General features: G+C 40.1%; 2 protein-coding genes across 3 annotated transcripts in view; one reads left to right on the plus strand and one right to left on the minus strand.

Moving 5' to 3' along the window:
* The first annotated feature begins 146 nt into the window (after positions 1–146).
* SS18L2 (SS18 like 2) lies at positions 147–1,497 on the plus strand. The gene is made up of 3 exons (XM_055726546.1): positions 147–264; positions 397–473; positions 825–1,497. Exons 1-3 carry the CDS (start codon positions 196–198, stop codon positions 910–912), a joined length of 234 nt encoding a protein of 77 aa, XP_055582521.1. The 5' UTR covers positions 147–195; the 3' UTR covers positions 913–1,497.
* Positions 1,498–2,021: 524 nt separating this feature from the next.
* GARRE1 (granule associated Rac and RHOG effector 1) overlaps positions 2,022–27,433 on the minus strand; it is a 63,345-nt gene continuing 37,933 nt past the window's right edge. For both annotated transcript variants that reach the window (XM_055726543.1, XM_055726542.1), the window contains 12 exons: positions 23,608–23,814; positions 21,017–21,157; positions 20,617–20,712; positions 20,319–20,480; positions 19,194–19,352; positions 14,572–14,669; positions 12,967–13,092; positions 11,475–12,466; positions 8,773–8,938; positions 7,740–7,874; positions 5,339–5,417; positions 2,022–4,733 (listed from right to left, as the gene is read on the minus strand). In XM_055726543.1, the coding sequence (XP_055582518.1) occupies positions 4,413–4,733; positions 5,339–5,417; positions 7,740–7,874; positions 8,773–8,938; positions 11,475–12,466; positions 12,967–13,092; positions 14,572–14,669; positions 19,194–19,352; positions 20,319–20,480; positions 20,617–20,712; positions 21,017–21,157; positions 23,608–23,814 (2,682 nt within the window). In that variant the 3' untranslated portion in view covers positions 2,022–4,412. The remainder of the gene's footprint in view (positions 4,734–5,338; positions 5,418–7,739; positions 7,875–8,772; positions 8,939–11,474; positions 12,467–12,966; positions 13,093–14,571; positions 14,670–19,193; positions 19,353–20,318; positions 20,481–20,616; positions 20,713–21,016; positions 21,158–23,607; positions 23,815–27,433) is intronic.

Genomic DNA, 27,433 nt, shown 5'->3' on the forward strand with positions numbered 1-27,433 from the left:
GGGGCGCTGGGCCGCGCTTCTCGTGCCCGGGCCGGGGGAGCGGGGGCCCCGCCCACTCGCCGCGTACGTGCCGAGGCGCGCGGCGGCCGCTGGCCGTGCGTGGCGTGCGCGAGCCGCCCCCGGGAGCCAATGGGAGCCCGCGGGGGGCGGAGCCGCCGGGGCCCGTCAGCCCTTGCGCGGGGCGGCGGCGGCGGCATGTCGGTGGCGTTCGTGCCGGAGCGGCTGCGCGGGAAGGCGGAGGTGAACCAGGAGACGCTGCAGCGGGTGAGCGCGGGCGCGAGGGGCCGCGGCGGCACGGGCACCCCCAGCCCCCCCCGGCCCGGGCCGTGCGGTGCGGGGCCGGCTGTGCCGGGCGCGGCCCGGGCCGGGCGGTGACGGCGCTCCCCTGTGCCCCAGCTGCTGGAGGAGAACGACCAGCTGATCCGGTGCATCGTGGAGTACCAGAGCAAGGGCCGGGCCACCGACTGCGTGCAGTAAGTGACCCGCGGCGGGCGGGCCCTGCGCAGCTTCCCTGCCGTTACGAACGCCCCCCCAGACGCGCCGTTCCCAGGCGCTGCTGCCGCGCGGGGCACCCCCGGTGCCGGCTGCGTTGTGCCGAGGCCTCGGTGAGTGTCGCTGCGGCAACCAGCCCCGCCGAGCGGGCTGCCGCTCCCGCCCCGCGGTGCCGCCTGCTGCCGCCGGGTTAGCGGGCAGCTCGGCGCAGCGTACCGGCCTTCGGAAGGAGAGCAGGCCGCCGCGGGGGTTGCCCCGATTGTGTATCATTCTCATAGCTCGGTCGCTCTTTCCGAGGCGTTTCCCAGATGCCCTGTTTCTTCCTCTCCCAGGTACCAGCACATCCTGCACAGAAACCTCATTTATTTAGCCACAATTGCCGATGCGACGCCCCCCGGCACGCAGAATACCGTAGACTGACAGCGCGCACCTGGACGCGAGCCGTGACGCCTTAGGAGGCTGTAGGAACGCTGTAAGTTTAGAGCAAGAGCTGAGGAGGTGTGGTCTTGAGGGGCAGGTAAACAGCATCCATACTTTCACGTTAAGGGCACAGATGTAGTTTTTGATGTAACATTAGGCTGGCTTTTTCCCTGTTACTGTAAGCAGAACGTTAAGGGTGATCGTTATCATACTCCCATGTTCCCTCTGAGAAACGCCATGCGGCTGTACTGCTGGAAGGAGCCTGGCTGTCAGCACAGCGCTACCAGGTGCCTTTGGAGGACTCCTGTGCCCTCATCAAAGCAGAGACTGTTTTGTGACGAAGACTGTGTAATAACAGGGAAAGCGCCGAGCTAGGTCATTGCCCTACCTCCAGCATGACAACTTCGGTCATATGTTGCCATATATATAAAAGCACTAGCCTGTTATGTCTCTTGTATCGTAGGAATTGTGCTTAATAAGGATGTTCTTTGTAAATTACAGTATATTCTGAATTAATATGTGATGTGTCAACACAGGAACAGCTCAGTGATTTAGTGAAATAAAGTGTTTACTCTTCTAGGAAAATGGGGCCGTTGCATATCTTTGAGCAGTTAAGCACGAGGGACTTCAGTGGGAGAAGGCTGCATTTGCCCCAGTTGTGTCCGGACTTTCCCTTTTTACTTGTTTACGGTAGTCTGCAGTACAGAGCTTTTCAAGCAAATTCTTGCATCGTCCAAATGGATTCCTGTGCTTCCTGGCTACTCATCAGCGTCCCTGGTCAGCCACATGCTTGTGTACTCTGAGCGAGGAAGAGCACAGCTCACCTGCTCGTACCTCGGAGGTGCCCCACGATTACCGTACCGTAACTGGAGAGCTTTGATAATATTCAGGGGCGGGTGGGTGGCGGCAGCAGTGCGGTGCACGCCTGTTACTTTCTGCTCCCTGCCAGCAAAATTATTTACTCCACAAATTACTATAAATGCAAGTAACTTGGTTTTGGCAACATTCATCTGCACAAGTAGTTCAAAGGCACTGCGAAGGCATTATCTGCGGCATATTCTTCAGTGCAATCTACTTGGAAAAAGTAGCCTTAAAGATGCTTGAAACTGTACAGTGCATAAAGTTCATTTTTATATGGTTAAGTCAGTAAGTAGGCAGTTGACAATTTTCAAACTGTTAAATAATCCCACGTTAATGAAATAAGATCTTTGTTTACAAACCGAAATTACAGTTTAAGGTGCTGCTCATTTTCAGCAAGGTGCATATTTTAAACAAGTATGACCTATTAAATGTGTATCTTTAATAAAGCAAATAGTTTACTTTTACAGAAGCTTTAAAATACAAAATGTACAGTTCCAGTTCAGAAGCATTAGCTATTCACAAGAAGCACTGCAATAAGGGTAAGTTAACTAAGCACCCAAACCCTTGCACTTGGCAGTGTAAGTGAAGTTTAATGGCAAGACTCATTTGCCAAGTGCAACAATTCCTAAAATCACCAGTGTTCAGAACAATCGGAAGCAAAGGACATAGTAGCACCTACGTGGTCAAAATGCAGACAAACTTTCTTTGTTTTCACAATTCACTTATGTAGGTCCAGAAACTTGCCAGCATTTGTAATTACAAATAAACTGCAAAAACGATAGCGATAATTTTGGCACTTGTTAGAAAAAGTTTGAAATTAAGTGTTTTTGTTAACTACCATTTTGGTCTTAGTATGAATAACCAGTAAATACAGCCAAATCTAGGATTTAATATTAGATCTAAATGACAAGATTTAGGAAACTCCAAACCATTCATCAAGTTAAATAACCACTAACATTTTCAGCAGAGGGTTTTCAAAATTATAGTAGTACAGACCATTAACAATTTACAGACAGAAGCCACACTGATTGTGCAAAGCACATTACTGTAAAAAGTCTATGTACAGCAAACAAATCTTTGTAAACATGGTAAGTATGAAGTTTCAGAAAACATGGTGACAATATCATAAATACAGGCAACATTGGCATCCTCAAACAGCACAAAAGGTAACAATCTGGGCCTGCAAATATAGCCCGTCACCATACAAACAAAAAAGGTGGATGGGTTTTAAATACCCAAATGTTTAATAGTTTTAGTGTTGTGTATACTTTTTTATTTATATATACATATAACGTATTTATTTTTTGGTATCTTTACATATAGATGTACTTAGCTTGTAAAAACAAAAACAACAAATGTGCTTTATCTTCATTGAAAAATTATGTAGTTAGAACTAATAACCCATTTTACTAGTAGTTAACATATTAGAATGATATGACTTAAGAAAAATACAAAAATAAGATTAATACTGTCAAAACTCTTATACCAGAAAATATTGTGGTTTTTAGACTCTTTCAAAGATGAAATATGAAAATTTAAATAAGCTCTAACTATATAAAGAATCTTCTGTAATCTCAATTAATATACAGTGGGATAGCTATACATATATTTACCATTGTTCTTCAGTTTTTAAGCACCAGTCACTCTCCCGGATCCACTTTGGTTGGAAGATTATTCCTAATTCCACAGGTTCACTTAATGGCACATATTGACTGCAAATAATTACTTTATCCTTTTAAAAAAAATAACGTTCTTTTAACTAAATGCTACCCCACATTTCAGTTTAGTATCTTCTGAGCCAGCTCACAATTTTTAATCAACTGTAGCATCTGAAATAAGACTTTAAATACACGCAAGTAGTCTTTTAGGCTATATTTTCACACAATTAAGGAGCACTGTGTGGATAATGCCTTTGGCCAAATGAAGCAGTAAGAAACAGTGTATTTATTTGAAAACCAGTGTCATATTATCCACACAGGTGCCGCCTCCTTGAAGCAGCTCAGATAACATTTGTGACACAAGGTTGAGTGGTTCTGCCGATCTTTACCGAGCGTAAGGAACCTACCACAAAACTCTTATTTCGCAACCGCTTCTGCAACGGTTTCGTCATGAACTCACTTGTGTGGCACACCAAAAGCTGCTGTTGCACTTCATGTAAAAAAAGCTGCCCACAGGCCAGTCGCGGAGAATACAAAGGCTTTACAGCTTGTCCCGTTACAAATTTGCACAGTGTTGAGCAAACTGACCACTATGTATTTATTCAACATACTCAATGTGTTTCAGTAAGATGTTCAACTATAAATCTATATGAAAAATAGCTATAAAATACAGTGTTTCTCACATGGTAGTCCTTCAGCAGTTCTTCTGAAAAAAAGGTTCTGAAAGTAAAGGCAATAGACACGTTTTTAAAAGCATTTTTGCATCACAGTTTTGGGCTGTTTCATGTACATCAAACAAACATATTGGCCATATTTGCTCAGCACTGTAAATCAGAATTCCAAGAGTTTGTGTATCTCACCCAAACCCCCTCAATTCCATATTTAATGAGAGAAACAGGATACAGCCAATACACAATTGTGAAACAAAGTTTACGTCATTTATGTTTGGCCCTGTGCTGCGTTTTCCAATACGAAAAGCAGTTAGTACTGATGCAGGTAAGATGGTCTGCGTTCGTGCTTTACTGGAAAAGATTTAAAGCCCTTATTCATCTGTTTGTGCTGGGAAGCCTGTTGTGATTGCTGCTGCTGCGCGTAGGCAAAGTTCGAGGAGATTCCTGCTGCTGGAGCACAGTCGCTGGCTGCTGCCCACATGGGTGACTGGAGGATCTGCATCGTGTCGCTCCACTGGCTGACCGGGCTGCTCATCGGATACAGAGACGTACTCTGACTGGGTAGCGTGTTTGTGACAGAGGACGTGTGCTGCCAGGGTGCCTTCGGAGGCCAGGTTTTGGTTTTATTATCCTGAGAAAACAAAATTAGTTTGGTTTTTTTGTTTGGGTTTTTTTTTTTTTTTTTGGGGGGGGGGGGGGGGGGGGCAATTTTTATTTTTTTTTAATAGCAGAACATTTATTTTTTTGAGATTATACTTAATGCATCACCTTAGTACATTTTCAAAGATTTATTTATTACGTTTGAAAGCAGAATTGATGCCTGTGTATGGCACTCTCAATTCTTAAAATACCTGCCTACTGAAAAACCTTTTTATCTACTTCAGCACATTTGCTTGACATACAGTAGCCGTGCTCCAAGTCAAAATTTCTAGCAAGACAGGTAATAAATCTGGTGAAGCTTTTGCTTTCTCTGCACAAACAATTCAAATTGACTGTGTTGCCTCTTAGCTTAACTTGAAATCTTTGGTTTTGCAGTAATTTCTGCTACAAGGGAAAAAGGTGAGTTCCAATTTTAGTATTTAAAATTGGAAACTGATAAAAACATCCAGTACTACTTGAGTGCAAACAGGTTGTGTTTTAGCTGCTGTAAGCAATCTGGAGATACAGATGCTGTGCTGGTAAACCACCCGACATGCACACAGGAAAAATGACTCAGCAAAGCCATTTTCAGCTTACCTGATTACGGTCATCTGCTGCAGGAGGAAGAGGTGGTGATGGCAGCGTACTAGGTTCCTGTTCACCACTACTGTGTTTTCTGCACACACACACACCCCCCAAAAAAAAAAAAAAAGTAAAATTTAATTTTTTGTTGTTAAAATGAGTCACCCACATCAATCTGCCACTGGCATATACCATTCCATAGTTTCAGTCTGTCATACTTGACAGCATAGAACGTGTACTGACATCTCGTCTTGCTTCATGTGGTTTGGCTCAATACAGGCAAAAGCAGCAATGTAGAAAGAAATTCACTGCTGAATACTCTGAGAGGCTTGACAGTGCAGCAGTTCTTTGAGCAACAGCTTCAGCAACATGCACTTGTTTATAGAGGCAAAAGGAAGAAGGGCTAGTCTTTTGCCCACTTGGAATAAATCTGCCAGAAATTGCCTTTTTTCTCCCATTATCTGCTCTCCTTTTTGTTGTTTGTTTTTTTTTTTTTTTTTTTTTAAAGTACCTTCTCTGATACAACTTTACAGACAAGACACAGAAACAGTTGAGCAAGTAAAACATCTGCTGAAGCAGAGTGACTTCACCGAGGAAAAATGTTACACCTTTGGTTTAAATTTGTGACATAATACCTAGTATCAAATAGAATTCCTTGACCACATGTACATTCTGGAAGGTTTTGTCCTTGGTTTTGTTTGGTTGGTTTTTGTGTTTTTGTTTTGTTTTGTTTTTTAATGGGGAAGGGATTTGAGGTGGATGGGTTTAGATTCAAGCAGAATCTTTTATCCTTTCATCCTTTAAAAAATAATAAATATCACCATGCTCCAATCATCAGGCCTCCCACAGGTGAGCAGTCCTTTGCAGGTCAGTTTAGAACACTCAACCCTTGTGCCTTCTCTTACTGTATATTTTTTTAACTATGGTATTTTGTCAGGCCCTTGCTTGTAGAATGTTTTTCTTCTTGAAAGTAACATAAGGCAGTAGGTACTGTTACTTCAGCTTAAGTTTTTGTTTAATGAAGCACGCTCTTTGGAAACTTCATTCTGCTCTTCAGAGCACTACATAAAGCACAGGCTTTTGCTCTTGCTTTGTTAATTGCTCCATGATCGACCTCTAGGTATCTGGTGGCTTGGGAGATTAATTCACCCATTAGATGTTTATTGTACACACAACTACTACTTCTTCTGTGACTGCTTATTGGGTGAATCTCTTCCATCAATTTCAATTTAGCATTTATTGAAGCTCAGTCCCTGTCCCCTCTATGTAAAATCTTGGTAAGTGTAAAGATCTGGAAAACAGCTCTTTTTGTTGATTCTTTTCAACCTGCTTGCCTTAGTCCCAGTATTTTCAACACCAGTATACTTCCTCTCTGGCAGTGCATATGAAGACAGCGATCTGGGTATGATCTGCAGGAAACTGGCAGTACACCCACTGCCTTTCTTCTGTCACCAAAAAGCAGACAGACAATCTTTTATCTATATGTATCGACTCCCAAATTATTCTGTGACCTAACCAAAAATAAAATATTTGGCTACAGAACTAGCTCCTTATTTTTTTTTTAGAAAAGGCTCTGAAAAATAGTTTGAGAAAATGATCCCAGACTGGAATTGAGTTGGTATTCGTGCTTCCTTTTGTGCCTTTTATTATGGTCTTAACTACCCTCTGCTATGGAATCATGGAGGTTCCAAAGATACCCGGCTTCCAGCCCTTTAGAAAAGCAGAAAGCAACTGTCACAATTCATACTACTACTTTTAACTGGATTGTTCACAGTTGAAAATCCTGACTTATTTTTTAAGTCACAAAATTTATACTTGAATGCAATTAAACCTCCTCTTCACAGTCAGAAATCAAGGACTAAATAGGCATGTATTTACAACTACTGAAACAGCGGTGGTAGGCGAGGCGAGACAACAGTCTACACAACATTGTCAGCTGTACTTCTTGAGTGCCACAAAGTTGCAATACAAACCAGGAAACAGGAACTTGCCAGCATCAAAATGCACAATGTTTGGGGCATGACAAAGCTGCACTGAAGCACAGAGTTTTAGAAACCCAATTCAAAAACCATCTCCAATGCCTCAGTAGTTTAGAAAGAAGTGGCATCCAAAATAGTTTCTTGTGGAAGAGGAAAAGGGTGAGATCTTTTCTAGAGATGCTCAATATCAGCTAACAACTGGCTACGTGCACAGGTGCTAGTTTGTATAAGGAGACAGCTACTACCATAACTCAATCTGGGAACCTTTAGCATTGAAGATATACTATAGGGTGATCCATATCATCCAGTGTAGTATGCAAACTGACGTTTGTATAACTTCACCTTATCAGCAGGAATTTCCTTTGTGTGGCTACTGAGATGAAATTATCAAAAGAAGAAGGATCGTACAAAGCAGTATGTATTTCTGTTTTGCTCACCTTCGCTGCTTTACAGCAGCAACAAGGTCTGGCCCTGAGAACATGGAGAACAAACTGTCTCCATTAGCTGAGGAGGTCTCATCACTTGAGCTGGCAGAGTCTCCTTGAGTACCAGACCAGCTATTTGTCACATCACTGCAAGACAAAAAGTTGTATTAGTCCTTGTATTTACAGCACCTGGTCCAGACTGTATGCCCTAGCTAGGCACGCTGAATCTTTGTTACAGGTGATACCTCAGAGCAGAAGAATTTCAATACTTTGTAAAATGTACCAGTAATACAACTACTTTCGCTTACTTCTGAGCGATCACATCAACTGCCGTGTCTGTTACAGTCACTTTATATATTTTACTAAAATAATTATACAAATTAAAAGCGTTTCCCTTGGTCAGGAAGGAATAACAAGTGATAGCTGGTTTTGGAATCACTAAGCACTTGACTCTGCAAAACTGAGCTGGAACACGTACTTGTCCTACTGGTTTGGAGCTAGCTTGAGAGTCACAGCTATTATGGACAAATGGACCGAGGGTCTTGAAAAACTTCTCTTGTAATAAATAGTTACGATTTGGAAGAGATTAAGAACTACTAACATGCTTGCTGTAAGGTACCTGCCTTACAGTACCACCAACATTTTAAGTGCCTAAAATCTGGAAAGCTGAATTCAGAGTTAGGCGCTGTAACTTTGACAGCATCACTTTTCATCAAAACTAGGTCTTAAAGGTTTTCAAAATACCGAAAGAAAACCGTTCTGAATGAATCTGCTATAAATTCCTTATTTTCTCTGTTCGAGTCACAGTCTGTATATATGCCACCCTAAAGACGACATCAAACAAACGGCAGTGCTTCAGTATCGGCAAAGCAGGGAGGGCTCAGATTTCTCACTCTTGATGTAACGAAGGGCAGCTTCCACAGATGCAGCAGCAATTGGGGGAAAAAACCAAAACACCCCCCCTCAGTATTCCCACATTCTGCCAAGTTTGAGTGTAAAATGGGCTCATATACAATAAAAATATGTAGCCTGTCCAGACTCTTACCCTTCTGTGAAATACTCAGGAAAAGGCCAGGTTTTATGAGGATCATCAGGAAGAGGCCAGTTGCTACGTGTGTTGCTTGGACGACGGACGTGCTGTGCTTGCCTTTTTTGTTGCATAGCCTGGTTGACCCCAGCAACATAGCGGGCAAATTCTGGATCGGAGCCAACTGAATAAAAGAAACCAAGAAGTCAGTTGCTGACATTCAGCTATTTCTACTGCAATTATCCCCCTCATTTAATCCTTTGGGCTTGACTATACCCCAACAACAGAAAATAATTCCCTCACTGATAATAAATGCCATACAGCAGTTGATAGCTTTTCATGGAGCAGTGAAGAACACTGAGTAGCACTGAATGGGAAATGTTTTTAGAGGTAGATACGCACCATCCACGTGTGGTGAATAGTAATTCTCACATGGAAGTACACCTGCCCCTTGCATTCCGTCAGGGAAATAGTATTTGTCACTATGATCATGTCTATACACTGAAAGGTCCCATGTCCCATCAGTGGACACTGACAGAATTAAAGCCTGAACATTTATCCAAGCTTGTAGAAAAAGAACATAATTATTATAGTTGATTCCAGATTGCAACAGGATTTCCAGCTAGGCTGTGATCCTGCTTGCTTTGAGAAATCAGAATCTCAGATTGATCATGTTAGAACATACAACCCAGAAGCCACCTACACTTTACAAAGACTAGACAATTTCAAAAACATTCTGATCCTGACCTGCAAGGTATTTCCAAATAAGTTTGATATTTAAGAGAAAAAAGCAGTAATTCTTAAAAATAAAAATCCTTCCACTTTTAAAGTGCTTTATGTCTCCCAAGCATCTGGTAAAGTGACCTGATAAGTGATAAGCACCATCTTGAGCAGACACAGCAAAAGCCTTAATCCAAAAACGTTTTACATTCCTTCATCAGCTTCTTACAGATGATAAAAGTACTGCAAAATACATTTTTGGTAACTAGTTAAGCCTTTGACATGAAAAGCCCTCGATTTTTTAAATTCTTAATTAGCGGATTTGCATCTGAAAAAGACATTTTCAGGCTCTAAAAATATTTATCAAAAAAGTAATGCCATTTGTTTCAAATGATGAATGTACAGTCTGGAAATGAAAGTTTTGTGGTTTAAAGCTTTCTGTACTACAACTAGAGCTCAAATTGAAAATTCCTGTATCACAGCTCACCCTGGCAAGTTATAGCAAGGAAAGTTATCTTTTCAATGGAAAAATCTATTTGATTGGAAGGGATTTTTGTTTCATTTGGGTTTTTTAAACCTCAGACTTGTGGAAAAAACTGTTTACTTACCACTTCAACTAGAAACATGTATCTTAATCCACAGAGTGCCATGCATCAACTTAAGTTACCTTTTCAGAGTATTGCTTTCAAAGTCCTTAATATTAATCATATCAAATGGAACAAAACAAGTAGCCTTATGTAGATCAAAAGGAAAAAACTACAGAAATATAATGGATTCACAATGCTAAAAATGGCAGTCTCTTGTAACAATGCATTCTTTTTTTCCCCCTACACATACATGTACTTGGTGCTCGGTGAAAATAATTTTACCCTTCCGTAAAAGGCTGTGATAATCATTAAGTACATACCATCGGTAAGTTTAAATAAGATGAAGCTAATTCAGACTTCGAATTATTAAGAAGCTTTTGATAACGTAACTACGATGCCTAATTTTGCCTTACGAACTCCAGTAATTTATCAACCAAGTTGACAAAATAACTATCAAAACTATGAGTAAAATGAACTGATTTCCGAGACGCTTACACAGTCCTAACACACACATGCAGATGAGCACAGGAAACATATTCATGGTTTGATAAAAGGTTTTCCTGTTAGTTCTAGTGCTGCCTCTCTCCAGGCAGCTTTCATAAATGCGTACTACAAAGGTTTCTGTAGCCACGTCCCAGGCCAACAGAAATTATATTTATGAGATGATAGATTTTTCAGTTGTTTTTAGTACTATCATCAGAAGAATTCATTAATCTCCTTTTAGGCTCTACAGTCAATTTCATCATCTTTAGCTATTTGCTTATGGCTATAAAATTTTAGCTCACTTCATCTTTGACAATAATCCCTCTACATTCACAATTTATTGGTGGTTCAAATACATCTGGCAAACCACGTGGCACTTGCTCTTTAGTCCCTAATCTTTCAGCGTCCAAGCTTTTCACTTCAGTAACAGCTGTAGAATAGGAACCAGTATGAATCCCATGGAATTGCACCGTAATGGAGAGGAAATGCAGGGAGACATGGGGAAGAGGCGATCTGGCTGTATCTCCAGACAGCAAGACTGGGGAAGAGCTGGAAGGATTATTCGGGAGAGATATGGAATATGTACGTTCAGGAGTTTGGTTTTAAACAGTTATACAAATTAATGATAGGGGATACATCATCTGTAAATATCCTGCTTCAGTATTTTGATGTGGTCCATACAGAGAAGGTCAGAACTACTACCATCTGGGACAAGAAACAAGGAATTCGTTCCGATTCTTACTTAACAGAAGTTACTTGTACTTTAGTACACCTTCTGTTGAAAAAGAAGGAAGGAAGGCATACATATAAATATGTTTGCCTTTGTAAGCACTCTAGCACATGGAAGTGACAGTTACTGCTAGCAATATTTAACTGTATTCTTTGTAAAAGGACCCTTAAAAAAAGTGTAAGAAAGGAAAAGACACACACCTGCAGGGTCAAAAGGCAGGATTTCTCCCAACATCCCAAACACTCCATCAGTTTGGTCACGATTTGGCCATGTGTTGTTTCTAGGTCCTTGTGGTTTCTGTCCTAACATCTCTGACACCACATTGTCCATATAGCTGCTCACAAGACCCAAGCTGTACAAATCAGAGCTTAAATCTGAAAAACCAGGATTGTTCCACTGGTTTATATGAGACAATCCAGCTCCAACAGCCTGGGCTGGCTGCTGTGAAGAATTAGTCAGCCATTTGGCAGGTACACGTTGCTGTGGTCCAATAGGTTGAAGCAAGTGTTGGTAATACTGCATCTGCTGCTGCTGCTGCTTTTGTGACTGTTGTTGCTGTGACAAGCCTTGCTGAGAAGGATGCAGTGGTGTATGAGAGACAGATTGCGGTTGCTGTTGTACTGCTCCTGATTTTTGTTCTGTTGCTGCAGAGGATGCAACAGAGTTCCTTCTTTTCACCATTGGAGAAGTCTGCTGGGATTTGCCCATGTTAAAACCAGACAAGAAATCTATAACATCCTGCATTTCTTGGTCAGTTGGTAAATTCATACCTTTGTCATCCTTGCCATCATCCGGTTTGAAAAAGTTGTCCCGTCTTTCAATTAGAAACCCATTCACTAGCTGATTATTTGTGCTCTGCATTGACTGCAGCGGATCTGCAGTCCTAGGAAAATTACCAATGTTCAAAATGCTTTGTAACCGTGCATCTATGTTAGCGGGCATTTTAGCTTTCTCCTCCGAGTTGGAACTTATGAAGACATTTTTGGAAGGTGTGTTGGGGATTGAATAACTTCCAGTATTACTTGCACTGGTGCAGGAAGTTTTTTTTGTAAACCGTGAAGTCAGTTTTGAGAACGTCTTTTGCAGACCACCTGAAGATTTGCTTCCATTTCCGGATGGCACGTCAACTGGATTCCCAAAGTCTGAGATTTCACGCTGCAACTGGATCTGAATACAAGGCAAAGCTTGCTCCCTGCATCAACAAAAACACGTCTATCAAATACTTAATACACAACTGAGTTTGCACTTTGGAGGAAAATGCATCAGAGTAATAGCTACTGAAAGAAACAAAAGCAAAGATCGCCAAGTTCATCAGCCACTTCTTATGGTAACAATGCAAATTATTACTGCTATTTGCAATAGCATTAACAACTTTCCATCCCTTAAGAAATTTTAATTTTACTTCAAGACCTAAACAGAGACTAATTTAATATAAATCAATTATTTTAGTAAAAGAAAAACAAACACTTTTGTACACTTGGATAAGCTGCTGGTTTGGTATTAAAAAAAAGAGTGCTGTATCTCTCTATGTACCCACAAGGTACCTATGTAGATTTCCAATTTCTTACTCTCAGTTTGTCTACTGTTTTCCCTTCTGGCGAATGGCACTATCAAATTCCTCAGTACAGATCTTTCAACAATGATTTCTTCGTTTTAAGTAGGAAAGTAGAGCATGAGGCTCAAGAGATGTACCTTCCTTCCTTCCACCTGTGTACGTCAAACACAGCAGTGTAGAGCACATCTACTAGTCCCAAAGTCTTCTCTGGATCCAGACTCCTCTGTAGCAAAGACATTGTTGCTGGATCTTCTTTCAGACACCTGTAATCATTAAGTTAAAATTTTATTTTTTTTTTAATTAAACAATTTCACCATACTAGTCTGATAACAACAGGCCAATTAATGCATTACTACTACTCTTACAGAGGTGCAACTAGTAAAGGCAGCATAATGTAAGAATGCCTGAGGGTTCCTAAAGACTGTGCCTGCAGCCCGTTTCTTTCTACTGTTGAATATACAAATAATCTAACGATAAAATTAAGAGTTATATAATTTATTTTCAAATCATGATTAATGATTAGCTCTTTAGCTGAGCAGGCACAGAGGTAAGAAAGAGCAAATACACAAAGCCCATTTCTGGTAAATGGCAACTCAACAAGCCTGACCGAACACCAGCGCACGGCTGCAGCCCGGAGTCCAGCGCTGAGAACCCTCAGCCTGACAGATTCCACGTGGGAAATCATTCAGCATATCCAACAGGGTTGGGTTGGTTTTTTTTCCAAACAGGAAAATTTTACTGAGCTGTGAAGATGCAGGACTACTGAATTTTCCTCATTAACGGCACAGAATTAGGACTAAGTCTGAGGTGGAACCAGAATAACTTCAATCTCAGCGTTAGGGCGTTTGTGGAGGACTTCAGGAGCCCCTCGAGCCGAGCCCAGAGGCACTCTCACCGCATGTCAGCAGGCGGAGCTCTCCCAGAGCGCACCAAGCCTGGCGCAGAGCGCTCTGCACCACTGCCGGTCTTTCCTAACAGAGCAATTCACATAAAGAGAAGGGAGGAGCGACAGTTTATAGAAGAATTCAAGACCTATTTGGGTAACCACACGATCAGTTGACTTGTCGTCCTTCTGGACACCCCGCTGGTACCACCTGTAACAGGCTACCTCACTAAGGCTTCGGATGAATGAACGGCGTTGTACTGAAATTCTTAACACCAAGTCAGAGAGAATGAAGTGTTCTAGTTCCAAATCGTTGTTTCAAAAGGGAAGAAATCCTCACCTAAACTGCAGGTCAATCCTACCATTGTTTACTAGGCAGTCAAGTAAGCCGGCAGGCATAGTGTCTTTTGGACCAGAGTTCTGCGGTTCATGACAGCGCTTAAAGAACAGCTCAGTGAAGACAGAGCTAAAGCTCTCGCATTAATCTCACCTAATTCCTGGCCTTCCTGGGGCAACAGATGTGAGGACCTGCTGGGGAGGAGCATACCAGGAATACTGTAGGATTTTTTTCCTTCTCTTTCATCATCAAGCTTTTACTTTTTCTTTGAAAGTATGTCTTAGTGCCCCCCACGCCACCCCTCTTCTATTGCCTCCAACAGAGGCAGCACTAGTACAGAGACAGCTAAAGTACAGCCGTGGTCTGTAAGGAATGGTGGTATCCAAACAGTTCCAGAGAAAGGAGCTTAGGGAGACGTGCCATAATTACATAGCATTCTCTCCTCCATAGGTACCGCAATATCTTTCCCTATATTTCAGTCATAGCCATAAGTATAATCTGCAATACATTATTTTTATTTACCAAGTTGATGGAACTTGCACCACAATTCTGGATCCTTCTAAACTTATCTGAGGAGCATAGGCTTCTTTATTTTCAATCTGTGCTGTGTCCACAACCACCTAGCAAATAAAATAAGAGGGAAATAATTTTAAGAATTACTTCTAGTTATTTTATCACTCCTGTCATTAAGATGCAATAGTCTCAACGTCCTGCCACACTACAGATACAAAAAAATAACCAGATAAAACCAAATCAAGTCACAAAATCATTGTAAGTTGATTTCTGTTTTAACATCTAAAGAGAAAATCAGTTTGATAAAGCAGTCTGTATTTCAAGGACTTAATTCTTCTCAATTGCGTACTGTAGTTATGTATCACTACGTAGTTACCAACTCCATTACCTAACAGCTGGTAGTTACCAATGGCTTCATGTAACAGCCCCTACCTGTGAGAGGTGTGGCACTATTACTACTTTAACAGCTCCCAAACATCTATTTATCAAAATATTTAAAATAATTTAACTGCAGTGCATGGTATCATATAGGTAAGTAGTATTTAGTCTGAAACCCGTCACATAGCTCAAAATTCTTAACACCCCCCCTCCCCTTTTAAGGTTATAAAATCCCACACCAACCTTTCTCCATTCTACCGAATGGAACTGTACTATTACTAATTCCCTATTACATAAAGAGAAGAAAAGTGACTGTTCAATTTGTTGAATTCTGAGCCTCCTGTAAGACATCATGAAAATATGGAAGATCAAAATCTTGAAAACCAGCCTTCTGTCATGAACCTTTCTTTTTATGGAATCGAGGAGGAATGGATTCACTTCAGCTTCATTTAAACATTAATACCAGTGATATTAAGTGCCATATTTGGTTTGTGCTTTCTGTTGTTGTCCAGCCTGCATGGGTTGGCCTTTTTGATCATTTCCATAATTTCCTATTTTGGTCATGCTGAACCAGCAGCTTTTTGGCAGCAGTCAGCAGTTCTTGCTTCAGTGACTAGCAGATTAGCTGTACCATTTATCCTTGAAATGGCAAAAAGTCCTCCAGTATAAATAAGCCTCAAGGGATATTCCTGGCTTTTTTGCAGTCATCCTACACTGGTTCTACTTCTGACTGGTTGTCTGCTACTAGTTATGAAGAAAAGTGAAATATGAATAATGCTGAGAGTCCCTTCTTTATCTTGCTTTAAAAAAACACCCAGTGACACCTGAACACAATTATTTCCCACCTTTTAGGTACTTGAGCATAAGACCTTACTTTTTCTCCCGTTGACTCTAAGCATTTGCTAGAGTTTATTCAAACCTGTAAAACATGTCTAAGCACAGTGACAAAACTCCATGCTATTATCCACTCACGAAAATACCTCTCATTTCATAATAGGGCAATTCCATTACTTTTTTTCCTTGTAGTTGTACCATTTTAATCTTTTGTAATTTGGTAATCTGCAGTTCAGCTATATTACATTTATATAATTGGGATAAGAAGAAATGAAATTAGAAGTCATTGTTTTCAGCTCCCACAAAAAATACTGCCTGCATCTCGGACCTGTAAATTAGAACTAAAATTCTGATTTGTGCAGACCTACATCAGCTTGTGGTAGCGGTGCACCGTAGTGCTCACTGTCTGGGCTTTGTTGTGGGTGCTGTGTCGTATCCCAACCCTGCCCTCTCTCCCATACCTTCCTTTTCTCCCTTTAAAAAAGGGTTTTACATTTCTCAACATTTGGTCAGAGTTACGACATCTGGGATTTAAACATTACTAGGAAATTCAGTGCTTCTGCAGCGTACGTTGGGATCTACTAGCACAAAAAAGGATGGCTAGAGACTCAGTTAAACCTTCTTCTCATGACTCTGCATGAGGCCAATTCAAAGCTTAATTTCCACTCATCCTCTGAATTCAACTATTTTGACACACATTACTTAATTCAAACACTGAGATTTCTTCAGCTGACCCAAATCTGAAAAATACAATTCTTAATATACATGCTAAGGTAAAAAACCGCACTTTAAAAAATTATTTATGTTAAAAAACCTGAAGCCTAAAATAACCAAGCAAACTAAATCATATCTCATTGTGCTTTCCACTCTTAGCAAGTTTCTTCTTAAAAGGCACATGGCAAGACAGGCTGAAGATGGTGAGACTGTCAAGTAATGTTCTTTTTCAAAATCTGGCATTTAAATGACACACAATTCTGAACTAATGCAGACAGCTTAGTTTCTAAAAGTAGTAATCCAAAGACTATGTAATATTGTCCCATGATTCATTTACCCAAGTTCTACAAAAAATAAACATGTTCTCCCTCCCCGCCTGGCGGGTGCTTAGAGGATAGCTTCCTGTGCATCAGACAGCTATTGTTCTTGTTTTACAGGTGTTTCCTCTCTCACTTCCACCCAAAGAATGCTTTTAAGCAGCAAACTGCAATTTCTTGTCGTTGCATGAGACTACATACAAGCATAATTGAATCTTGTAAAGAATTATGGCACATAGCTTACAAAGAAAAACCTCAACCCTCACACCCTTCCAAATTGTAACAAATCAAAGTGAGAATTAATGAAGGATAGAAGGCTTGCAAGTATTTTGTCATGTGTACAGCTCATTACTTTGTCTTTGAAGACAGAAACCTGCTACTTTCAGAACCTGAGGTTCATGCAAAAATCTATGGAGACATTCATGATTCAACACATCTAGTATTCCTTGTATCAGCACTGTCATTTGTGCGAACGTGTAAGTTATGCTGACAACTCGCCAAATGTTATGATAAACCTGAATAATATCAGCACTTTAATTACCAGCAGGTCTAACTAGTTATGTCTAGACTGGGGGACACCAGCAAATTTCCAGACTCCCGAGTCCGAATGTGCCTCAGGCCATTCCCTGAACGAATCTCATCAGGGCAGGACTCGGGTGTGCACAACACTGAAACCCCTCAGAAAGGAAATGGTGGGAGGTGCAGCATCCTCCAGGGCATTCCTCACCTAGACACTCAGGAGCCAAGAACTCCTCCTGAGTTACAGCACAGTCCCATAGGGCTGCTGAAAAATCAGTTTGTTTCTTGGCCTCATTTCCTGTACCTTGCTGCTGACTCCCAACATCCTACCACGATCTACGGCAAATGAAGACAATCCCACTTAATCATATCCTTTTTTCTAGTTCTTCTTGTATTTATTAATAATGCAATACATAATTCTCCTTGAAAACACCTCAGTAGAAATTTGATCAATCCTACTATTCCGCAGCTCTTTCTCCCCCTGCAAAGATACCACCTTCTTATGCCTCCCTGCAAAACTTCCTTATACATAATGGTTAGTGTACATAACTGTTAGTGCACCACCGTCTCCTTTCCTTAAATCCATCTACCACAGTGAAGTAGGGGTGGACTGCAGATGTACTGCCGTTACGATACGGAAGGTCCGTCCCTTAGATTTTAGGTCTTCTTTACATGAAAAGTCAGTTGAATTCTAGTGTGATGTGAACCCACTTCTAGTAGATATTTAATATTAAGGGAATATCTAATGTCTGATATCTGATATCTATCTAGTATCAAAGGAATAAAAGCAGAAATATCTGACAAATTTATCATTTGCAATTTATCATCACCATTCCTGGAGAACCTACTAGCGATACTAAAACCCACATGGTTTCATGAACTAGGACAGAAGGCCGAAGTCACTTAGTCAGCTGTGTGATTTGTTTGAAAAATGTGGTGTTTACAAAGTATGTAGCAATATGGATTCTTTCATCAGAGATTACAATTAGTTACAAAGTCCTGATGGCCTGCCACCACCTTGAACAACGAAAGAGTATATGAATTAGCAAGAAGCATTTAGCTCATTGTAGGTTAAAGATTATTCAAAGAATACTTGACAAATTATCATAGGCAACAATGTACCTTTGTACTCGCATTTCCCTCCTATCCTGTTGCATTCTTGCCCCCATTTTGTTTGTCCAGTCAAATGAAAATTCACAGTAGTCCAAAAAAACCAGAGTGTCATGAATGACCACTTTATTAAATGAAGAGATAGCAGTAATACGTTATGGGAGCACAAATGCATTTTCTTTTCAGCATATGTTCCAAGCGTATATTTTTAGCAACTCTTTAGATACTGTAAAATTCATGGGATTTGTTTCTAAAAGAACACATGAGTCTATAGCAAGGTGTTTAAGGCGCTGTCCTCTGTTGGAGATGTCAGGTAGCATTAGTTGGTGCAGGGGACTTCCTGGTTTATGTTGGGGCGGGAAACCCACCTTCCATGCAAAGCAGAGATGAAAAAAATGGCAGTTTTTAAAACTTATCTGAGAGGAGGAGATGAAGGGGTGTTTCTTTTTAACACTATCATCTTTAGATTTGAAACCTTTCTATTTCAGTATTAACTACAAGTTCTATGTTCTCTCTAGTAACAGAGGCTACAAAGTACACAGTATATTCTGTTCCCATCAACTACAGATACCATGTATGACCTTGCATTCTACAAGGATACATTTTGCTCATAAATCATATTAGCTACAGTGTTACAAGTGGAGAAAGACAAAGTAAGACACTGGAAATTAATTCCCAAGCTCTTTAAAAATATCTAGTTTCTCTTCAGGATGTTTCAGTAGCTCTTTTTTTTTGCTAAGTCTATTCACAGTGACTTACCAGTCCAGCTTGGCCAAATAACAATTGTACAGCAGTTTTGCAGGCTCCTCGCCATGTGGAAGGGCAAACCTGATTTAGTACTTCAGTAACAGGAGAGTCATCCCGCGGTGTAAGTCCATTATGGCATCCAGCTTCCTTAATCAATTGCAGCATTGTGTGCTGAAAAAAAAAATTCATCATACTAAACACGCAATTCAAAAATGTTAACACCGAGGCTTCCATTTGTATTTATCATTGTTCTACACATTTTTCAACCAACTATAGTCTGTTACCTCTGAACAGTCTTGTATAACTAGAAGCGCTCAACTGCAGAACAAAAATATGGAAGATATCTCTGCTCTTTGGAACACAACATTCCTCCAAAATCACAAACAGTATTTTTTGCTTATATCCTTGCAAAACGGTTTAATCAAAACTACAAAAAGCACTGCAAAGACAACCAAACAGCAGCATTTTGAGCTGTGGATTGTTTCAACTCTTTCAAGAGCAAGGAATTGGGCTGATCTTAAAAAAAAAAAAAAATAAAAAAAGTGTAAAAGTGCTGATTAAAATTGCCCAAATTACTTATGAACGGACATCTTTTCCATTCCTTTATACTGGAAACACAATTAAATTCTCCATGATTTTAAATTATTTTTTAAAAAATGATTAAAGTTTGTAAGAAGACATTAAAAGGTGCTGTGTTACAGAATATTTTTTCAAGTACATCCCTTGGCACTAGGCTGAGCCAAGCTTATTTTGACACCTAAGAATATAAAAGCTCTGAGGTGCCTGGCTGGGGCATCTGTAAGGGCTCACTCCTCTCTGCACTTCTTGATACCTAAACCCATCTATTTTCACAGTTCACAGAAGCTTCATCGCCTTCTAGACTTCTGTGCTTCTCTCAGAATGGACTGTATTTGCCCAGGTGGTTAAAATGTTATCAGAAGCAGGCACGGACCTACAGCGTTATCAGTATCTTGTTTCCACAGGACGTCAGGCTAAAAATAGGCACTTTTAAATCAAGTTTGGCACTGAACTTCTACAGCAGTTTTTTTGAATTTTTAAGGAGTTCTACTATTGTTTTCTTTTTTTCCTCCCCCCACCCCACCCCTTCACTCCTGTGGTCAGATTCAGGGTTATTACCGTTTTCAGCTTCAGGTTTTCTGCTGCAGACTCATTAAAGGATATTCCTTTCAGAAAATGTGATCCTATCTGAACAGGTACAGTGGGCAGTTCACACTGAATTGGCTGAGGTGGAGTCTGTCTCCTTCCTGTTTGCTGGGCTTCAGCTTCACTGCAACAGCCCTGAAATACAAAAGAACAGACCAAGTAGAAAGACATGAGAAAATCCTAATGTAAGTCCAGTGTTTATTTTTTTTTTTCAATAGTCATTTTCAAGGTGAGAAGGGATGAAAGAGAGAACAGGTTTAGCAGATCCTACCTGAAGACTTGCTTCAATAGCTTTTGGGTTCAAGTGGAAGCCAGCTTTCATTGCGTATTCACAGTGGCCTAAACTCTCCAAAGCCACTTTGTAAGCCTGACGTTAAACAAAAAGTTGAGACAGCACAGGCATGTCAGCAAGTAAGCAAGCACGCAGTCACTGTGTCTGGATATATATATATATATATATATATATATATAAGAAATGTTACATGGATGTACCCTACTCCCTTCTATGGCATACACACATTTATTACATAAGATTCTAATACTGTAATTCTCAAATACCTCATGGCTGCCTGTGGTACATATTTCTGCAGCAACATACTCCTTCCCTATTTCATTCCTCGGCCCACTGACTGTACTACATGCACATGAAAGCAGCAGACTTTAAAAACCACCTGCAAAGCACTGTCAATTTTCATGTTTAGCTCTTTGAGCTGATGTTCAGGGATTGCCACACTCTGTGAGCAGAAAAGTTGCTGAACTTCAATTCCTGCCAAACATCCATCACAGCCTCTTTCTCGCAGTCGAGATGTGGCCTGCAATGCAAAATAAAAATCCAGGGTAAAGAGGTTCAACATTAAACTGGGTCAAGCTTAATTCAATTTTAAAAAAGAGCAAAAAAACCCAAGAACCCACAGAGTTTAAAACATTATAAAGGATATGAGAAGCAGTACCTGGTAGAAAGTATCTGGAGGAGGTTATTTATTATAACTTAAACCTCCACTGCTACTCTGAAAGTGCAAATCTCACATAATTTGTACGGTGCACAGGTGTTGGCTAGCAACTTAATTCGACATTGTTTGCTGTTACTATTTCAGGTCCCTCTAAGGACTAAGGATCCTGTTACACAGGCCACATGATGACTGAGGTTACCAGAGGAGGGACTTGTAACTTCCACACAGAGGGTATTACTTGCCACGGAAACAGAAGATACATTTAATCATGTGTACAAACACTCCTGTGTACGTGAGAAGCTAAATTTTATAAAATCGAGGGCGATTACTGTGGTGCAATTTAAGAAGAGCCACACAGGAGGAAGATCATCTTAGCACAGGAAGAGAACAGCTTTATGTATTATGATTTTGAAAAATAAGAAATACAAAAAGCCAAGTATCTAGTTTTAACTGTAAAATACTACACTACTAAGCAGGGTAAACCAAACAGAAATCTACTCTCAGCTGCACCGAAGGCCTCAGATATGGCTTATTTTTCCGTCTAGGAAGGAGTCCTGCTTAAAGCAGCATGTCCAAACTGGGGATTTTTGGTACTACAGCCAATGGTCAGACACACTGCTCGCCTCATCAACACATACAAAATTACAGCATTTTCCGAGTATCTTAAAAAGAAAAAATAGTTTTGAGGTACTGACAAAGGATAATCTTAAATTTTACTCCAAAAGAGCAATGCCTTCTCCTGCCAAAGGGGCTGATTTTATATGGAAATATAATGTATTGACTTTCACTCCGCAAAGTGAAACTTGAAAGATCTCAGTATTTCAAATCTCCCTTGTATCAAAATGACTTGTATATTAGTCTATCAGAGACAGAACGCACATAAACGATTTACAGAGCACAGATTTTTCTTATGCTGTCCTAAAACCCCACACATAGCCTTCAGATTAGTTACTTTAGCCAATCATAAAAATTGAGAAGGCTCTTCTAGTGTCATTCCAGAAGCAGGGAGAATCTGTATTTTTCTGTTCTCCCCATGTACATTTAAAAAGGGATTTAATTACTGTAATACTTGTACTAAACTCTACTTCAAAATACAGGTTTTATTAACAGAAACAGCTGAAGTAGGCTGTTAAGAAGGTAAAAGACAAAGTTAAGGTCCCAGATTCTGCAAACCTAAGTTTAATTTTAGCGACATTTTAAACAAAATTGACAGCAATTGCAGGGCATTTCTAGGAATTGTAATAGTTTTAAGGGACTAAATATATTAAACATAAAATTAACTATTTTTATGCAAAAGGAGTAAAGCCATACCAGAATTAGACCTGTTAGGATTGTCTGTAATAAACCTACAGCACTCCCAAATCTTTAATGTATCCAGTGAAATAAATTTACGTTGCAGTAAAAGTTACAAATAATTCCTCTGCATTCATAGTCTAAAGGAAACTTGTTTGCTTTCATATACCTCACAGATGTTAGCTGATAAATGGAAACCTTGACAAGATTTCTAGTCAAGATGATTAATGCACCTGTGTGGGCTGCCAAATTAAGACTTCGAAAGCACATGCTCCAAGTTACCTGAATTTAAGGAAACTGTGCACTCGGTGTCTGAATCCATTTTGATATATCAGTCTGCAGGCTTCAATAGTGCAAGGGAAAGCAAAAAAGCTCCTAAAACTAATTTTCTTTGTCAAGTACTTTTTTTCAGCATGAAAAGTAAGGATTCTACAGATGGCTAGTGTTTGTGAAAATACAAGTTCAGAGAGCAGTACATTCAAGTAATACATTTAACATTCCAACAACTGATGGATCAAGCAACATCAAGTTTTACAGCACGAAGACAAGCATTACAAGTTACCATAAAGATTTTCAAGTATAAAATAGAATCCATGCTCAAAATTTAAGAGAAATGGGTATTATCTAAATTATTTTTTAATCAAGATTTTGCTCTGGTTTTGCGAAGACTTTTTGTATGGTGTTTTTTTTTTAATGCCCTCTATCTGCCAAACCACATTTGAACACTGTTAATTCATTACTAATGACAAAAAGCTGTTTCCACTTGTTTGCACACTACTTATGTACAATCATATCACAAAGAAAACTTTACACAGGGCAAAGATAGTATAATCACCATATAGGTAAAACAAGTTTTAGCATCCAAAACTAACTTCACCATGTTCCCCCCCTTCAGATGCTACATGTCTTTAAAATCAGAGATTTTCTTCCTTTATTAAGGCATTCAGCCTTATTTAGGTTTCACTAAATGTAACTGCCTTTTCATTAAATAGAATGTCACTGCAGCAAGACCTCCATACCTCTGCTGCTCCTCTCCATGATCTTATTGCATCTTCTAGCTCATTTGTGGGGCTTAAATTTGAGGCTCCAGCCCCACTAACATTCTTTCTCTCCTGAGCTACAGCTTCAGCAAAGCAAGAGTGTGCCACTGGCTGGACTTTCTGCAAAGCTTGTGACAGGAACTGGAAATGGACCTGCATCACCGTCAAGAAACATCGCCCAAGTACCTGTGGGAGAAGAAACACACCAGTTTCAAGCAAATAGATTTCATGGAAGTTTCCCTTCTTCCTTTTTGTTCACTGTTTGAGGTAAGAAACTAAGTTAAACAGAGATCTTTTGTAATTAAAATAATGCTTCAGATAAGTAACACATGATATTTAAGAATTTACTTAAAAGGTGAACAGTGAGTGAGCATTGGTTTCTATGAATTAAGGGGAGATCAGACTGATCCCAAGTAATTTTTACTTCTGCACTCCAGTTACAATTATTTGAAGAATGAAAACCTTGTTAAGTTACTCAGCAATATTAAGTACATGAAACAAAAATGGGAGTAGCACATTCTCACAAGGACAAAGCCAACAGCAAAACCCACTTGCACGTAGACCTAGCTGAATTTATGCTAAAAATCCCCAAACAAACAAATCTGAGTAATTTTAAAATATTATCATAAAATCTGAAGAGTTCAATCCAGCGGTCTATCTTCCAAGCAGAGCAATAACTGGTAATAAGCATGAAAAACATTTTGCCATATAACACAGCGGCAACACAGTGCCATTTTTAGAATATAATAGTGACTGCGGAACGCATGCACAAAGTTGCAGCCCTGTCACTTGCATTGTCTGACAGGAACTGCTAACGCTGGCACAAATCTCTTCAGAATATTTCACTGAAATGGGTCATGTAATACTCACTCGGAAAGCCTGAGGGAAGGCAGGGAAGCAAAGGGCTGCTGGTCCCTCCCCGTACTCACTGGGCCGAGGGCAGCACCAACATCGAGCTGGGGAAAGGGTGCCTACCTCTGCCAGGCAGAGCTGGGCTCCACATCCTGGACCTCTGTCCCCTGCATGTTTCCATCCCCCATTCACCTCCGTCTCTCACAGCAGTGCGAATGAGAATGAGAACCATGACCACAGACAGACATATGCCTCACTTACTACAAGCAAAACAAAACAGGTCACACAAACTCCAGATTTAGGCGCAGCCACCACATGTGGAAGAACAGACAGGAGTGCAACCACCCAGAAGGACAACCTGGAGAGCACAGCAGCACAAACAGGAGTGCTCCGTCTACCTTCAGGGTCAGGCTCTCCTACGCAGACAAAAGCTACAACAAAGCGTAACTAGAACGCAGCAAAGAAGCAAGTATTTTCTGAATTACTGTAGAAAGTATTTAAAAGATATTCAAAGCATTTTGTTTCTTTTATGGAGTTCGTCACACAAAGTGGTTTAAAAAGTATATTTGACTTTGATTTATTAAAAAAGACTCAACTTGAATTCCATTTTAGGAATAATTCATAAGATACACAGATAATGTACAAAGCCATCATGCCTTGGAGCAAATAAATCATCTGGCTTATTTTCAACTACATTCTTCTGGAATAAAAATATTCAGACACAGTGATCTAACTGGCAAGACTATAGTATCACAAACAGTTATATGCATTAACTATCTACTTCAGAAGAACCAGTGGTGGCAATGCTTTTTTCCATTGCATCCAGACTCCTTTTGACATTCCATTCTGGTTCAATCACTTCCCTTCTTTGTACAAGGCATAAAATTAAACATTTTTGGTAGTTCAGCTGACCTCTGAAAGTGGAGTTTGCCTTATTAAAAAAGAAGTCAGCAAATGATAAAATGAGTAACACTCCAACTTTCCTGGCTACAAGATTAGAAAGATTTATAAAAAAACTGCAGGAAATGGCAACTGGTGATCTGAATATTTCTTTGTATGAAGAATGCAGTTCTCAGGGGAGTAAGAAACTAGGACTCATTAGGAATTTCAAGCCGATTAAGTTTCAAAGAATATTTAAGGTACAGAGGTTGAAGTTTCCCCTGCCTGGGAATAGTGCTCAAAATAAACAAATGATTTAGGTTTTAAGTGGCAGCACACAACATTCCTAGTATAATTTACAATGTTAAACAGTAAAGATAAATAGTAACATCTGCTTTACTGAACGTCTATTTTGTTTGAAAAATAATCTATTTCAGTCTTCCTCAGAAATGCGTAAGGATGGTTTTAGCTGCTTAAGTAAAATCCAAGTGGTAGAGGATTTTTGCACTGTTAAACACTCACTGCAGATGCCAAACTCTCTTTGCTTTAAAGTTCACTTCTTTAGAGTTTTCTTCCAAAGAGCTGAAACTCTTGTCTTAACTGTGGGAAAGAAATACGACCGCCATCAGTTTAACATATAGAGCCAGGGTTGGCCAGCAATTACTGAAGTGTGTAAAGCAATATACTGAACCTCTGTTGCAAAATCTGCAGAACAATATTAGCATATGGATGTGTGTTTTCCTCTCACAGTTAAAGACACCACCATCTCTTTTCTGAGCTTTTTTCTTCCTACTTTCCCATGCAAAAGTGTTTGAGTCTCCTGGTTTAGACCATACTAAGAGCTAAAACCTAGAGACTGTGTAGTAATCAAAGATGAACTGGAATCATCACAAGTCTCAACTAGTAAGTTTTTCTTGGTAGTGGTGGTGTTTTCTTAAAGCATTTCTTAGAATCATTTAGATTGCATATACAATGAGGTCTTCAGCTTGCAAACTTTTTGTCCCAAGAAATACATCTCTAGCATCTTGACTTTCCTAACCCATTACCAGGTCGGACAGCTATCTAGCTCAGCAGCCAAATAACCTTACCTAAAGGAATCTGTCTTCCTGTTTAGGCAGTTGGAAGCAATGGGACTTTTTGGGGCGGTCTCTTGAGACCTCCTTGCCTCTGAAAGATGAGTTTAATCAAACTAGTTGCATACAAACAGGAGTGTCAGGGGCAAGATGCAGCATTACATTACTCTGTCCGATATTATCCTCCTAATGGAGGCACACGATCAACTTTGGAATATTTTCCTGGACAAAGGGCACACACAAAATTTCCAGATTTCATTGCTAAACAGTGATGCCATGCCAATTCCCTGGCAAGCAAATCTTATACAACAGATTGTTTAAAACAGAACACTACTAATAAAGTTAGGAAATAACCAGTTTCAGTCTTCCAATGATACAAATGCTGACCTGCTGTTCCAAGTAGCATTTTAGGTACTAAAATTCTCTTTTTTTTTTTTTCTTCTCTTTTTTTTCCGGTCTATTTTCCTAAACAAAGCAAAGCACCACGACACACTTACTCAGTGGTTTCCCCCTTTTCCCTTAACAGAGTTCTTAATGGCTTTGGTAACGATAAGCCCCGTACACAACCTGTCTACCCACTAAAGAGACCAGATTAAAATAGCAATATAATGAAGTTAACAATGAGGTATGACTTAAACTGCTGTATCAGATTTTGAGATAACACTCTTTCCCACATACTACTGAAAGTGGGCAGAATTTTATTCATTTGTACTGTTTAGCAATGCCCTGCAATTCGGAAGAGTGATCTCACGACCAGAATACCACCAAGGGAAGACACCATCCTGCTTACTGGAAAAACAGTTATCTACAAGATAAACCAGATGCCAGCAAAGTCACACCTTTACTTCTACAGTATTGTGAGACACGGGCAACCTAACAGGCTCGTTTCGGCTAACAGTCAACCTAAAAGCCCAGCAGCGATAATCTGATATTGACAGCTACTAAAATGGGAACTATAATTTAGCAAAAAAGCATTTAAGTGTTAAGCATTTTAAAAATAA

The sequence above is a fragment of the Falco cherrug genome, chromosome 14 (genome assembly GCF_023634085.1).
Source record: "Falco cherrug isolate bFalChe1 chromosome 14, bFalChe1.pri, whole genome shotgun sequence".
NCBI lineage: Eukaryota > Metazoa > Chordata > Aves > Falconiformes > Falconidae > Falco > Falco cherrug.